At 41.2% G+C, this 13,848-nt stretch overlaps 1 protein-coding gene across 2 annotated transcripts in view; it reads right to left on the reverse strand.

Moving 5' to 3' along the window:
- Positions 1 to 3,541: 3,541 nt before the first annotated feature.
- Positions 3,542 to 13,848, reverse strand: part of DDX46 (DEAD-box helicase 46) — a 35,934-nt gene continuing 25,627 nt past the window's right edge. The window contains exons 19-24 of one of the 2 annotated variants that reach the window (XM_077326817.1): positions 12,650 to 12,799; positions 11,868 to 12,044; positions 8,194 to 8,412; positions 7,535 to 7,679; positions 5,728 to 5,801; positions 3,542 to 5,096 (exon numbers count right to left, since the gene is read on the reverse strand). In XM_077326817.1, the coding sequence (XP_077182932.1) occupies positions 5,049 to 5,096; positions 5,728 to 5,801; positions 7,535 to 7,679; positions 8,194 to 8,412; positions 11,868 to 12,044; positions 12,650 to 12,799 (813 nt within the window). In that variant the 3' untranslated portion in view covers positions 3,542 to 5,048. Of the gene's footprint in view, positions 5,097 to 5,727; positions 5,802 to 7,534; positions 7,680 to 8,193; positions 8,413 to 11,843; positions 12,045 to 12,649; positions 12,800 to 13,848 lie in introns of both variants that reach the window. The other variant, XM_077326816.1, reaches the window with a different exon arrangement.

Raw genomic sequence — 13,848 nt, forward strand, 5'->3', positions numbered from 1 at the left:
CATCACGTGAGCATCGTGCACAGAAAGCACATCCTGCTACAGTTGTCCTCTCGGGTTTGGGACAGTCTGCGTTGGCGGACCCAAACAGACAACCTCTCCAAAGGAAAGAAGTTTATTCTTCTGAAGGAAGAGAAAATCTTCACGGATGCAAGCCTAACCGGATGGGGCACCACATCCAGGACCGACCTGATTCAAGGGCGTTGATCACCCCATGAGAGTCGTCTCCCCATAAATGTTTTGGAGATGAGGGCAGTGTTCTTAACTCTCTCAAAGTTGAAGTCATCTCTGCTGAACAAGGCCGTCTTAATAAGGATAGACAACATAGCCATGCGTGCATATATAAACCACCAGGGGGGCTCTCAGTCCAGATGCACAAAGAGGCGCTGAAGGTTCTTCGCTTTGCGCAATGTCATCTGGTATCTCTACGGGTGGAGCACATTCGGGGAGTAGAGAACTGTCAAGCAGATTGGCTAAGCAGGTCTACTCTCTCAGAGACAGAATGGTCACTCAAGAGGTCAGTGTTCCTGAGCATCACGGAAAGATTCGGAGTCCCAATAGTGGATCTTTTCGCATCTCAACTGAACCATCAGGTACCATGAGTCTTCTCCCGATATCTACATTATCAAGCAGAGGCAATGGATGCCTTGACTTCTCCTCGGCCGGAGGGGCTTCTATACACATTCCCACCTGTCCCAATAATTCCACGGCTTCTACAGAAGATAAGGGCAATGCAGATTTGATACTGGTGGCCCCGGTGTGGCCAAGAAGACTGTGGTTTTCCACAACTCTGTAGATGGCTATCACTGATCCCTTTCACCTACCTTCGGTGCTGGATCTATTGCAGCAGGGTCCGATCTGGCATCCAGATCTTGGATAGTACCTCTTAGCCGCTTGGAGGCTGAAAGGCAGCGCTATGTGAAGAAGGGATATGAAACAAAGGTGACTGATACCATGTTGGCGGCAAGGAAGGCATCCACAAACTGCATCTATGAGTATACGGGTCTTCAGGGGAGGGTCCTAAGGGTCTTCAGGGGAGGGTTCATGAGGAGGGTCTTCAGGGGCTGGTGCAGAAGGAAGAAAGTTCCCTTATACTCACCAACCATAGGTAATATTTTGGCCTTCCTACAAGATGGAGCTGACCAGGGTCTCAAGGCAGCTACACTGAGGAGACAGGTGGCAGTGATAGCTACCATACTCCCAACAATTACAGGGAAGAAGTTATCACATCATCCCCACGTAATCCAGTTTCTGAAGGGAGCCTCAGTGCTTGAGCCTCCGATACGTCATAGATTCCCTACATGAAAACTCAACCTGGTTTTCAGTGCATTGACGAAATATTCCTTTTGAACCAAGAGCTGAAATAAGCTTGAAGTTTCTTAGGATGAAGGTTTTATTCTTGGTTGCAGTTACTTCAGCCAGAAGAGTTGGAGAGTTGGGGGCTCTCTCATCCAATCCAAAACTGTGCACGTTCCATAGGGATAAGATCACACTTCGACTGGACCTGGCCTTCGTGCCTAAGATCAACTCTAGCTTTCATAGGCTTCAGGAGATTCACTTACCATCCTTTTTTTTTCCTGACCCAAAGTATCCTCTTGAACGGACTTAGCATACTTTGGACATACGGAGGGCTCTGAAGGCATTTTTGATTAGGACAGCAGAGTTTAGAAAGACAGAACTGATCTTCATATCAATCACAAATCCAAACAAGGGTAATAGGATGTCCAAACCCTCAATCAGTAAGTGTCTGAATGACTGCATTGTGGAAGCTTACAAGGCCTCGAGAGTCCAAGTTCCGGAAGGAATAGTGTGGCAACTACGGCAGCATCTCTTAATGTGCAAGTGGAAGAAATCTGCAAGGCTGCCACTTGGACTTTGGTTTCCACTTTTACAAGATACTACAAGATAGACTACAATTAGACTACCATTAGACTACCATAGACTACCATTAGATAGACACTGATGCTGTCTTTGGGCAAGTGGTTCTACAGGAGGTCATCTCATTGTGAGCAACTTCCCACCCTGGGGACACTGCTCGGGAAAGTCCCAAGATGTCTTCCGCCTCTGGGGGAGAACGACCAGTGGTCTTACCTGTGAGGGGTCATTCTCCCCAGAGGTATAGGAAGACATCTTCATCCCCCCTAGAAGTTGCAAGTTGTTATTCTTCCTATTACTGTTGGCCTGTTAGCACCTTTTACTGTTTTCTGTTCCCTTTCCTATTTTTCACTTGAGTTTAGGGTGATGATCTGAGTGGCGAATACTGTGATCTAGCGGTGGAAGTCTCGAACTGGAGCAGAGAGGCACACACACTCAGGAAGAAGGAGAGGGGAAAATGTGAGCCTGCCTCCCTGAACCGGAGAATGGAACAACCCAAGATGTCTTCCTATACCTCTGGGGAGAATGACCCCTCACAGGTAAGACCACTGGTCGTTTAGTAAATTAGGGATATGTTAGAAAATCAGGAAGAGCTGTTTTATATTCTGATTTTTCATTACCTGAAGGAGTCCCAAAGAGGCTTATAAGCACCTTTCCCTTCCTACCCTTGTAACAGACACTCTGTGAAGTAGGTGGGGCTGAGAGAACACTAACAGAACTGCTCTGTGAGAACAGGTCTAAGCAAACTGTGACTAGTCCAAGGTCCCCCAGCTGACCACATGTTGAGAAGTGGGGAATCAAACCTGGTTCTCCAGATTAGAGTCCATTGCTCTTAACCGTTACACTATGCTGGAAAAGGGTGACAAATTGATGGTTAGTCAGTACTTGTTCCTACTGACTTACAGAAAGCTTTGATCAGTGCTTCCAATGCACAACCTTCATAAAGATGCTTCACTGAGAAAACTAATCTATATTCAGTGCAGCTCCTTCTACATCTGCAGATATACTGCTTTGTCAATGAACTTGCAGCGTTACAAAAATCAAACCAACTCTTGCTTCAGCATATGAAGTCTTATGCAGCAGTAGGGTTCCAGTCTGACAACTGCAGTTCTTATTTCACTGGCTCATCACAGAAAGGCTCTTTGCATCTCAACCTTTTTGAATGTGGTAAAACAGTTTACTGAAAGGGAAATGTCAAAGTCTGTAGCCAAGTAAGTAGGACAAAAGCTTGTTTTTCAAAACATTTTCAGAAAAAAAATATACTACAATGATTTTATTTTAAGAAGAATTTAGAAAATATTTATATAGTGAAATTATTCTTTACAAAGACCTTGCATTCATTCTAAAACTGAAAAATTACAAGCAGGAGTTCAATTTTAAATCTTAAAATGACTCCAGCAAGCCTTTCTCAAGTACAAACATAAAACATTTCAAACCAAAACCATGCCTTTGCCTCTTCTCCCCTACCCCCAATTAATTTTAGGACTCCTTGAAAGTGCTTTTAAACAGCCACAGTCCCACTGTATGACAAGATAGTATTAATCTAAAAGTGCAAAATCTTAAAAGAATATGTAAGGAAGTCTGATATTATAAGAAGAGTCCCAAGGTATTTAAAGGAAAATCTTGTTATAAATTTACCAAAAAAAAAAGTCCATGAGTTGGTCTTGACATTTGTTCAGTCTAAAACCTGATTTATTAAGGTAACGTAGTTTGTACATTTAAAACTAGGATTTTGTCCCACAGCAACACACCTTTCCACAATTTTTTTTGACAACTGACAACTTTTCACGCCAGTAGTAATTGCCATTATTTAAATACACCATCACTGATTAAATTGTATTAAACCAAAATTACAAGAATCTGAAAATGTTTCATTTTGAGTTTCTGTAAGAAACAGGAGTGTGAACCAGGGAGAGGCAGGCTGCAATCTGAAACTGGTAGAACTGATTCCCCAGTAAGTGTTCCCCAGAAAGACTGTAAAAAATAGGCAACTATATTCCAGTACAGTCTATGACCAATAGGGGATAGGGTTGACTAATGTTTCTCATCTAATCCTACAGAGAAAAAAGAATGTATACATATAAACATACACACACTATAAGCCTGATTATGTACTGCTCTTAAGAAAAGGTTTCTCCTGTTATAAAAGTGCAATTATTCTATTAAATAATAAATTCATAATTTATGGATAAAAGCCTGAGATTAGATATTTACAGAAAGCTAGTCTGATGGCAAGACTATATATTATGCCTGGGGATCAAAGACTAATTAAAATTTTAAGTATTTGAATGAATCAGTGCTAATATGACTGAGAACATGGCGTTTAAAATTTTCCCAACCCCAAAATTACTGTGTGTGTGTGTGGGGTGGGGTGGGAGAATCAGGTACAGATTATCACATCTATATGCCCCCCCCCCCCCAGAGTAAGTAGCAGCTGGGTAAATAATTAACAGTACAATCAAATTACAGCCTTCTTAGTCCACTGAAGTCAAGGGTGCAACTCTGCTTAGAATGGCACTATTAAGACAGGAAGAGTAATATGTGTGAGAGAGATGAATTACTAACCCTTCTTATTGCTACCTTGATCAAATGAGCAATTCTCCTCTCCTTTCTCAGTCATAATTCTAAAAAAAAACTTGGCAATCATACGTAAATATCCTGGCATATAAGTGCAACCCCAAATATCTCATTTTGCAGAAAATGTATTTGAGCTGTTCTAGGGGGATCACAAGCTCTTAGTGATCTTATTGGGAATTTTTACACCGAAAGGAAAGGAGAAGTGAAGAAAACTCAGCCCTGATTTTAAAGCATTTGTTTCATTACTCCAAATTGTGAACCAAAAAGAACTGTAAGAACTTCCAACCCCATATCAAGCTTTTCCAAACTGAGGCTGTATCACAATCTTCTAGGAAAATTATAATGGGTTTTATTCCACATAGGTAGTATGGAAAGCATACAATATTTTAAAGAATCATGCTCTCTACCAAACTTGTTCTTCTCTGCGCAGAAAACAAAGATCTTGACAAAGCAATTCTGATCTTAAAAAAAAAATACAGCATGACAATATTTTTTGAAGAAAAACCTTAATTTACAATAAGCGGAGTAAATAGCAAAGGTAAAGAGAAACCACAAACATTCACAAATCAGCAACTGGGAGACAGATTTACTTCAAGCATTTATAAAACTTTGTATCTTCCTTTGTTGGTAGGTTGGTATGAATTTTGCTGCAAAAGAAAAAAAAGGAAAAGTATGCAGTCAGATATACTATTGACGAACTGAGTGAACTAGCGTAACTAGAACAATTCAGAAACAACCATTAAAATATGCCTAAACTGGAAATTATTAATGTAAAAAGCTCAAAAAATAAACTCAATGTTGTAACCTTTTTGGGAGAGCTACAGAGCCTGATGTTGTGAACACCACAATAGACAATACTGAGCAAAGCAGAAAAGTGTATGTTGTTATTTGAGCAACTAATGTTAATTAGAGAAACGGAAAACCTTTCAGGTAAAGACAAAATAAAATTGAGTCTGTTTGGGAAGGTAAATGATACTGAACAACAAAAGGAAGCTGGCACTATAATAGCATTTGGATAGCACAGATCAGAGTATCAGATCAAAACCAGTATTGGAGATGAACATATCTGCTAACTCACTAGAATTTTCATGCACAAAAGCCCATTGGTATTCTGCCTCAAAATAACAGAAGACAAAATAATTTCTGGATGTGCAATATTAAATATAGATAGCTTTAAGGTATTATTGAGGACATAACATTGCCATGCTATCAAATTATTAAAGTTTCTGAAGCAATTAGAAAAGTTGCATATGCTACTTTCAGGAACATTTAACGTACCAGTCTGATGAGCTCTTCTTTGATGAGTCTAGTGATTTCTGCTTTTGCTTTCTGCACAGCTAATTCGTTGGCACCTGGAAGCAGACAGTCAAACTTTTAAACTCTTTTTATCAAAATGAAGCAAACAATACCAAGAAGCCAATAAGTTACTTTAATAATTCATACATCATGATGATAAATATCTTAAAAAATTATCAGTATGCAATTATCATTCTTAATTGTATCTAACAATCAAAAGCACTTTAATTTGCAGCAACTGAAGCAGGTACAAATCCAGGCAATAATAAACAGAAAGAAAGAGACTGATTTAAATCAGTGATATAAAAAGCTTCCCATCAGCTTATATAGGCATCTCTGCCTACACCCCTCAAAGAGCTTTATGCTCCACCACCTCCAACTGGGGATCCCTGGCCCCAAGGAAGCTCATCTGACCTCAGCCTTTCTCTGTCTTGGCCCCCACCTGGTGAAATGAGCTCCCAGAGGACAACAGGGTCCCTGCCGGAGTAAGATCAATTCTGCAAAAGGGAGCTGTTCTGCCAGGTATTTGAGGTCGACCAAAACTAACAACATCTACAGGCCACCCTGAACCCCTCTCCATGAAGCAAATACCGGAGTCGACCAACCATGGGACTGTTAAAATGTTGATGTTCTCAAACTATGTTCTCTCTGTTATTTCTGAGTTATACTGTATTGTTCTTTGCTATTCAATGTAAACTGCCCTGAGCCACATGGGACGGCAGTATACAAATACATGAGAAATAAATAAATATAAATCACAGTGAAAACCCAGTGGGAAGAGGGGCACTGCAGAGTAGCAATCCTTGCAAAATCATTTCTGCCTTAGACTGTTTTTATGCTTATCTATGCTTATTATGTAGGAGTAATAACATTGTCTTTTCCATGGCATCATCCAATACAATTCCAGTAACCATACAAAGAACAGATTACCACCAGTTTAACCTATTACACAGTATCCATTCAATATCAAATGAATTACTACTGCTCTTCTTCAAATTTTTTCATGGAGCCATTATAATGCCTTTTTTGTGCTTTCAGGTTATAGAAATGGTATAACTAATGAAATTAGTTGGCTTATAAAATGCCAAGTAATAAACAGTATTAAAACTAGGTGTTGCTTAATATATGTACACTCCTGATGATGTAGAGAGTTCTCAAGCCAATTCCAGATGTACTCTGCAAGGTGTCTTGAACATGAATTATCCCATGGCTCCACATAAGAAACAGAGCAACACATTACAGTAGGTCATGGAGAGTCACCACAGGGAAAGATGCCAATTTCAGAGATATGGACTGATCACATTTCCTGGTTTCTTTAACTTATACACTACTAAGTAAGTTCTGAAGCACTGGCTTTCTTAAAAAATGGTGTTTATTGTCACAACAAATTGATCATGACTACAGCAAATATTCTGCAGCATGAGGTAGGATTGCATCATATATATCTTGTGTATGTCTACAAACAATTCTTTGCATTAACCATTACTTTCATTCCACTGACATAATGAGTATATCTTACCTCCTGCTTCTACTCTTCTAGAACAAAATTTGATCTTTCTCTTCTTTGTTTTGAAACAGCAGGAATTTTGTACAAACTGTGCCAGTAAATATTTTTACTACAGCACAACTCACTTGATACTGACATAAGTTTAATGCTCAGTAGGAACATGTTCCAATTGCCATTTCCTTTCTACTATACTATAACTGTAGAAGTTATAGTATAGTAGAAGGATGTTATATAGTATAGTATAAGGATATTATATTATCAGATATGAAGAGTAATACTCACTCTCTATAGCCAAGTAAATTTTTCGTTCTCCCTCCTTGGGTTCTTTGCCTGGAGGAAAATATGTTCCTCTGATGGTAATGGCAGCTTCAGAATATTCACTTATTCTGTGCAATGCTTCCTTTGATGTTACCTTCCACCTAGCAGTCTGTGGAACAAAAGATGCAAAGGAAAAAAATATAGGGTTGGGGATATGCTGGCAGTTCCCACAGACTTTACCCTCAGCCTCTTGAGCTGCATCCATATAGTTCCCAAGCGTCTGCTCAGCTCTCGGAACAGTGTTTCAGAGAACCCAGGGGGACTACAGAAGAGAGGGAAAGTTCCATTCCACAAGTGGAGCTCTGCTCACAGTTCTTCAGTTAAAACTTACTGAACAGTAGATCTAAAAGACAAATTCCTTAGCAAGATAACATCATACACAAAACTTAGCAGCCTTATCAGAAAGCTTGGTCTAAGAATAGATACTGAGCAAAAAAGGGAGTTCCCCAGGAAAAGTTCTAGTTATAGGAGTGGCAGTAGCCACAACAGGAGACCTGTGAAATCCCTTTTGAGCTCAGGGTGGTGATGGTAGTCTGTGTCAGGGGGATAAATGAATATATGCATATGATTTATAACCAAAGTGCTGTGCTGCACAACAGCCATTAATGAAAAATCCTTCTTGCCTGTGGGAAGTCATTGATCTCCAATTCTTCCTCATATCTCTTAAAAGACTCGTTTTGTCCCCCTTCCTGTTTTTCTTCCTCTTGTTTCTCAATCGGCACATAATTGAGCTTGGCGTTGATCTTCTCAGCCAGCTGCTCAGCTATGGTTTTTGCAGACACAGTTGGAGCTTGAATTGTACCTCCTCTCAAGATAGCGTTTGTCGCTTGCTGCATCACATCCTGTAATAAGGTATTTTTTAAGAAAAGAAAAACTAATTTCAGAAACATACTACAGTACAAGTCAGTAGAAAAATGAGTCAAAATTTGGGCATTATTGTCTTGTAATATTTTTGCATATCCACACTAAACATTCTGTGCACATGCAAAGTGCTGGGTTTTTTTAAAAAGCAATATAAATCAGAATGTATAGTTTCTCTCAGAGATAACTAACGTTCAGTTACTTTGAAATAACAATGCTTGTTTATATGAATCAGGAATTTCAAGGCATTTCAACCAACTCACTGTTTATTTTGGATCATTCACAGATCACTAACTATTTCTCTGCATAAGGAAGATCACTTACATGAGCTCCTAGCTTCTAACACCTCTCTCCCTCAATTTCAGTTCAGTTTACCCCCTGAATCTTTGAACAGGCTTACAGGCTGATACCTTGTTATCCCAAGATAACTAAATTACTTAATTCTGACCATCACAGCACTTCAACAGTTAAGTTAAGAAAGCAGACACAGCATAACACATATGAAATGTTTGATATAGCTATTACGATGTTCATGCCGAAATCATATACACTAATCAGAAATGCAATACTCATATCTTTGGTACAACCGCTGTGGGGAGATACTACCTCTGCCATGAGAATGCTCAGGCCAGCAGTACTCACTGCATTGATCATAGTGGGCTAGCTCAAATGCTTTTGTGAATTCAGCAAATTCACTGACGTAATTATTGGTTTCTCCCTTTGACAGAGCCCTGCACTCATCCAGAAAAGCTGCCATTTAAAGAGTTATACACCAGAACAGTGTGGTTCAGGGGCTGCTGTAAGAATGGGGAGTCAACACATAGCATACGGTTCTGAAGGTACTGTAACTCATTAGCAATGGATTCAAGTGGGTAGCCAGTCTGAGATAGCACAATAGAGTCCAATAGCACCTTTAAGACCAACAAAGATTAATTCAAGGTGTGAACTTTTGAGTGCAAGCACTCTTCTGCAGACAAAATGAACAACCACCATAACTGTAGAGATATAAGGCAAAAGCAAATTGTGGCTAAGTAGTAAACTATGTCATAATATCCAAATTAAGCCACATGATGCCATTTAAACCTAACAGCTGGTAGGCAGACTGCTGGCAGCCATTTCATTGGTCCATTTTGCTTCATGAAGGGGAGTTAAACAGATGGGTTAAATAACTCGCAGCAGATCCACCCTGCTCAAGTGTTCAGTTTAAATGGCCCAAACAGACAAACTGAACCAGACAAAAGCCCAGTAAATGTTCAGAGAAGGCACCTCCCCTGCAGAGTTGTTGGAGGGTTAAGAATCAGGCCAAGTTCATGCTGAATTCTGGCTCATGAATTGGTTCATATCCATTCCTATCTATTGCCCTACTCTAGTTTTCTTTTGCAATTTGGTGTACTTCACTCTTTTTAACGTACTTTATTTATTCCTCTCTGAGGCCAAACACAAACAAGCTGCTATATATTCTTGTGTGGAGTGTGTTATGAAAGAAGCCAATTCAATTTTTATTAAAAATTTATGTAAAGCATATATACGTGGATAGGTGAAAGCACTCAGATAGAAAACTGGGCTAAAATGAATTTCAATAGTTGGAAAGTTCTTGATTTAACTAGGAAAACTCATACGCATCATTATAGGATGGGCAAGGCTTGTCTTGGCAGAAGTACATGGTGGGGTTGTCTTAGTAGACTATACACTGAACGTGAGTCAGCAGTGTGACTCGGTGGCTAAAAGGGCAAACTTTGGGCTGTATTAACAGAAGTACAGTGTCCAGATCATGCAAGGCGATGTTACTGTTTTACTTTGCTCTGGTAAGACCTCACCTGGAGTACTATGTTCAGTTTTGAGCAATACAACTGAAGAAATGTGTAGACAAACTGAAGCATGTCCAGAGGAGGGCCACAAAGATGGTGTGGAGTTTGGAGACCAAGTCATATGAGGAAAGGTTGAAGGAGCTTGGTCTGTTTAGCCTGGGGAGAAGACAACTAAGAGGTGATATGATAACCATCCTCAAGTACTTGAAGGGCTGTCATATAGAAGATGGAGCAGAGTTGTTTTCTGTTGCGCCAGAGGATCGGACCAGAATCAATGGGTTGAAATTAATTCAAAATAATTTTTGGCTAAACACCCAGTAGTTCCTGTCAGAGCGGTTCCCTCAGTGGAACAGGCTTCCTCGGGAGGTGGGGGGGGGGGTCTCCTTCTTTGGAAGTTTTTAAGCAGAGGCTAGATAGTAATCTGACAGAAATGCTGATTTTATGGACTTAAGCAGATTGTGAGTGGGTGGGTAGGAAGGGATGAGTCAGTGTTTGTCTCTTGTGGTCCTTCCTTGCATACCCAGGAAATGGTTGATCACCACTGTGACCGTTTATGCACTGGGAACTTCACTGCTCCAGCTCCCGTGCAGGAGCACAAATGGGGGGTGGATGAGGTGCAACAGTCCAAATGCTCCCCCATGTGGGTACAGGAAGAGGTGGGGCAACCTGCCATGACTAAAACTCCAGCCTGCAGCCCAGCATGAAACCTCCAGTGCATAAACGGTCTGTGGGATGCTAGGGGAATACCCTCCAGGCCAGGTTGGATTCGGGAGATTTTGGGGGGAGGGATCACTTGGGCATGAAATTGAGGTCAATGTGGGTGGGCAAATAGTTTTGACTTCCTGTATTGTGCAGGGAGTTGGACTAGATGACCCTGGAGATCCCTTCCAATATGATTTACTGCAAATGTAAATCCCTGAGTAATGGAAATTTTTCAGCATACCAAAAACCATCCACAACAACAGCAACAACAACAAACCCTGTTCATGCAGAAATAGTCCTTCACAAATTACTTTATACAGAATATAAAAAACAATGGGTACATAGATAGGTATGTTTGCAAATAAACTAATGTTAATTAGAATCCCTTAAAGGATTATAAAACATTTTGACCCTTTACATTACTCCCAATAGCAATTTGAAATTCTGCATCAACAGTCACATAAAGAATACTTCAAACATTGCAAACAGATACACAGTAAAACTTCCATTCTCTAAACCTCCCATATATAATTTTTCTTTATCTAATGTCTCCCAATTGAATATTTAAAGGCAGGCAAGATTAGCAAATTCTACAGAAGTAATTCAACAGTAATTTCATTATAAGCATGTGGTAGGCACAAGAATAAGAGAAATAAAAATTTTTACTTCTGTTTCAAGACTACAAAACCTGAATTTATTTTTCCACTGTGTGAATTTATGCCTGCATGGAAACAAATCAAAACAAACCAAGGCCACCAATAAGTCTGATGGTAGTACAGAACTTTATAAAACATGCGATCATATCCACGTCTCTCGAGGTATCCAGAAAATGAGGAATTTGCTGCCTAACTGTTTGCAAAAAATAAACATTTGGAAAAATTTGCTTTGTAGAAGAGGGTGACCTTAAATTGAAAAGAGACCAATACTTGTGCCTCGGCTCCAAGATTCTTCTGGGCATTGATTCTCAATGCCAACCTCTTAGCAATTTCTAATTTTTCTGCATTTCCAGCAGTTGGGGCAGGAACATTAGATGTTCCACCTGGTGCTGCCATGTCCTTCACTCTTTTCTTTGAATTAAACATACTTTCAATCTGTTCATCAATCTATTTAAAAAGAGAAAAGTCAATAAGATATAATGCAGAGAAATATGTATCGAAAGGGAAATAAATGGCATGTTAAAAGATGCAAGTATCTGGCAAGGGTGAGTCTATTCCATTTTACATGAAGAACACCTCTGAGAAATAAATTTATCATCTCCTTTTGAGTTGTGGGGAAAAGTGGAAAACCTTTATTGCTATCTATTTTGCCTTACTATAAAAAGCAAATAACATGAACCAAATTTCTAACAGTGCTTTTAAAGGGCTTAAATTCTTTCTCAGACTCTTGAGACTCTGCTTTTTCTACTCTCGGATACTGATCCTTTTGTTTTCTTTAGCAGCCAAAAAATACAGGCTAGAACTGCATCTAAAAAAAGTAGTACTTTCCAGTTAGATTGTTTTAATGTTTGAGACTGTGTCTGATGTTTTAGACTTTTAATGTTGATATTTATAATTATGCTATGTATATGTGCCAGACTGTAACAGCCTTTGGCCACAGACAATAAACTTTATTGCACTATCATGAGAATTCATGAAGGTTCTCAATAGGACCTGAATGAAAGAAAAAAATTTAGATAACAAGAAAAAGCAAATAAAGTTTAAATACATACATCAACTGCTGTATCCTCATCATCAGAATCTTGCAAACCAAGTGCGGCTTTTTGTAGTTTCTTTCGCTCATTAGCCAAAGCCTCCTCAGTTTCATCAAATTTGAACCCTTTGCCAGAGAAACCACTGCTCTTTTTAATTGTTTTTCCCTCCTAAGAAAGAAAGAATAATTGATCAAACACCACTTTCTACATATAAATACTCCTTTAAAAAACTGTTGAGATCCTTTTTGCTTCTTTACAAAGATGTCAAGATGTATTGTATCAGGCATTCCACAGTGCCAGTGAACTCTGGTTCTGCCAATCTAGCAGGCCTGTAGAGGGCAAAATCTACCCCTGTTAAAAATCATGCTAAGTATTCTATTACACAAATACAGGATACTCCAAAGGTAGAATTGGGAATTCAAATTATCTAACAGTCTAGAAATAAAGCCCGCTGTCCGTAGAATACAGCGGGCGCTAGTACCTGTAGGCCCGGGGTGCGGTCGCAGGCCAGAGGATCGGGTCGTGCGGCAGGGCGACGGCCGGAGGAAGAGGGCAGCAAGGCATGGGCGTGGGCGCGGCCGCAGCTCGGTTTTGCGGCGTTAGAGGGCGCGGGCGCGGCCTGTAGCCAGCGGTGAGGGCAGGTCCTGGAGCGACTGCAGTGAGGTGTGGCAGAGGCGGCGGGCCGGCTCAGCTTTGTTCACGGGCGTGGCCCCGCCCTGTAGCCATCGGTGTGGCCAGGGTCCGGGGGCGATGTGAGGCAAGCGCGGGCCGGCTTGGCGTCATTGGCGCGCGTGGGGCCGGCGTGTCGCTATCGGTACGGCCAGGGGCCAGGGACGACAGCGGCGGCAGCGATGGCACGGAGGGAATCGGACCGGCATGTGGGCAGGCGGCTTTGGTGGCGTGGCGGCGGCAGCGGGGAGGCGACCAAAGCGGCGTGGGGGCAAATTGTAAGCGAATGGGGTCCGGGAAGGGCCGTGCGGGCCGGGGTGGGAAGGGCTCATTGGCAGGGCGCGGAGAGCCATTTGGGGAGGAGCAGGGGGGGAGGGGCGAGTGCAGAGGTCGGGGAAGGGGTGTCGGCGGGCAGAGGGAAAGGAGGTTTCCCTCAGGCCAGCGGTGTGTGGGGAGGATCATCCGCAGCGGCCATGGCAGCGCCCGTGGCTGACTGACGGTGCTGCGGGTGCTGAGACGACGATGGCAGCCTTGGAAGAGTGGAGAGT

Source organism: Paroedura picta, chromosome 3 (genome assembly GCF_049243985.1).
Source record: "Paroedura picta isolate Pp20150507F chromosome 3, Ppicta_v3.0, whole genome shotgun sequence".
NCBI lineage: Eukaryota > Metazoa > Chordata > Lepidosauria > Squamata > Gekkonidae > Paroedura > Paroedura picta.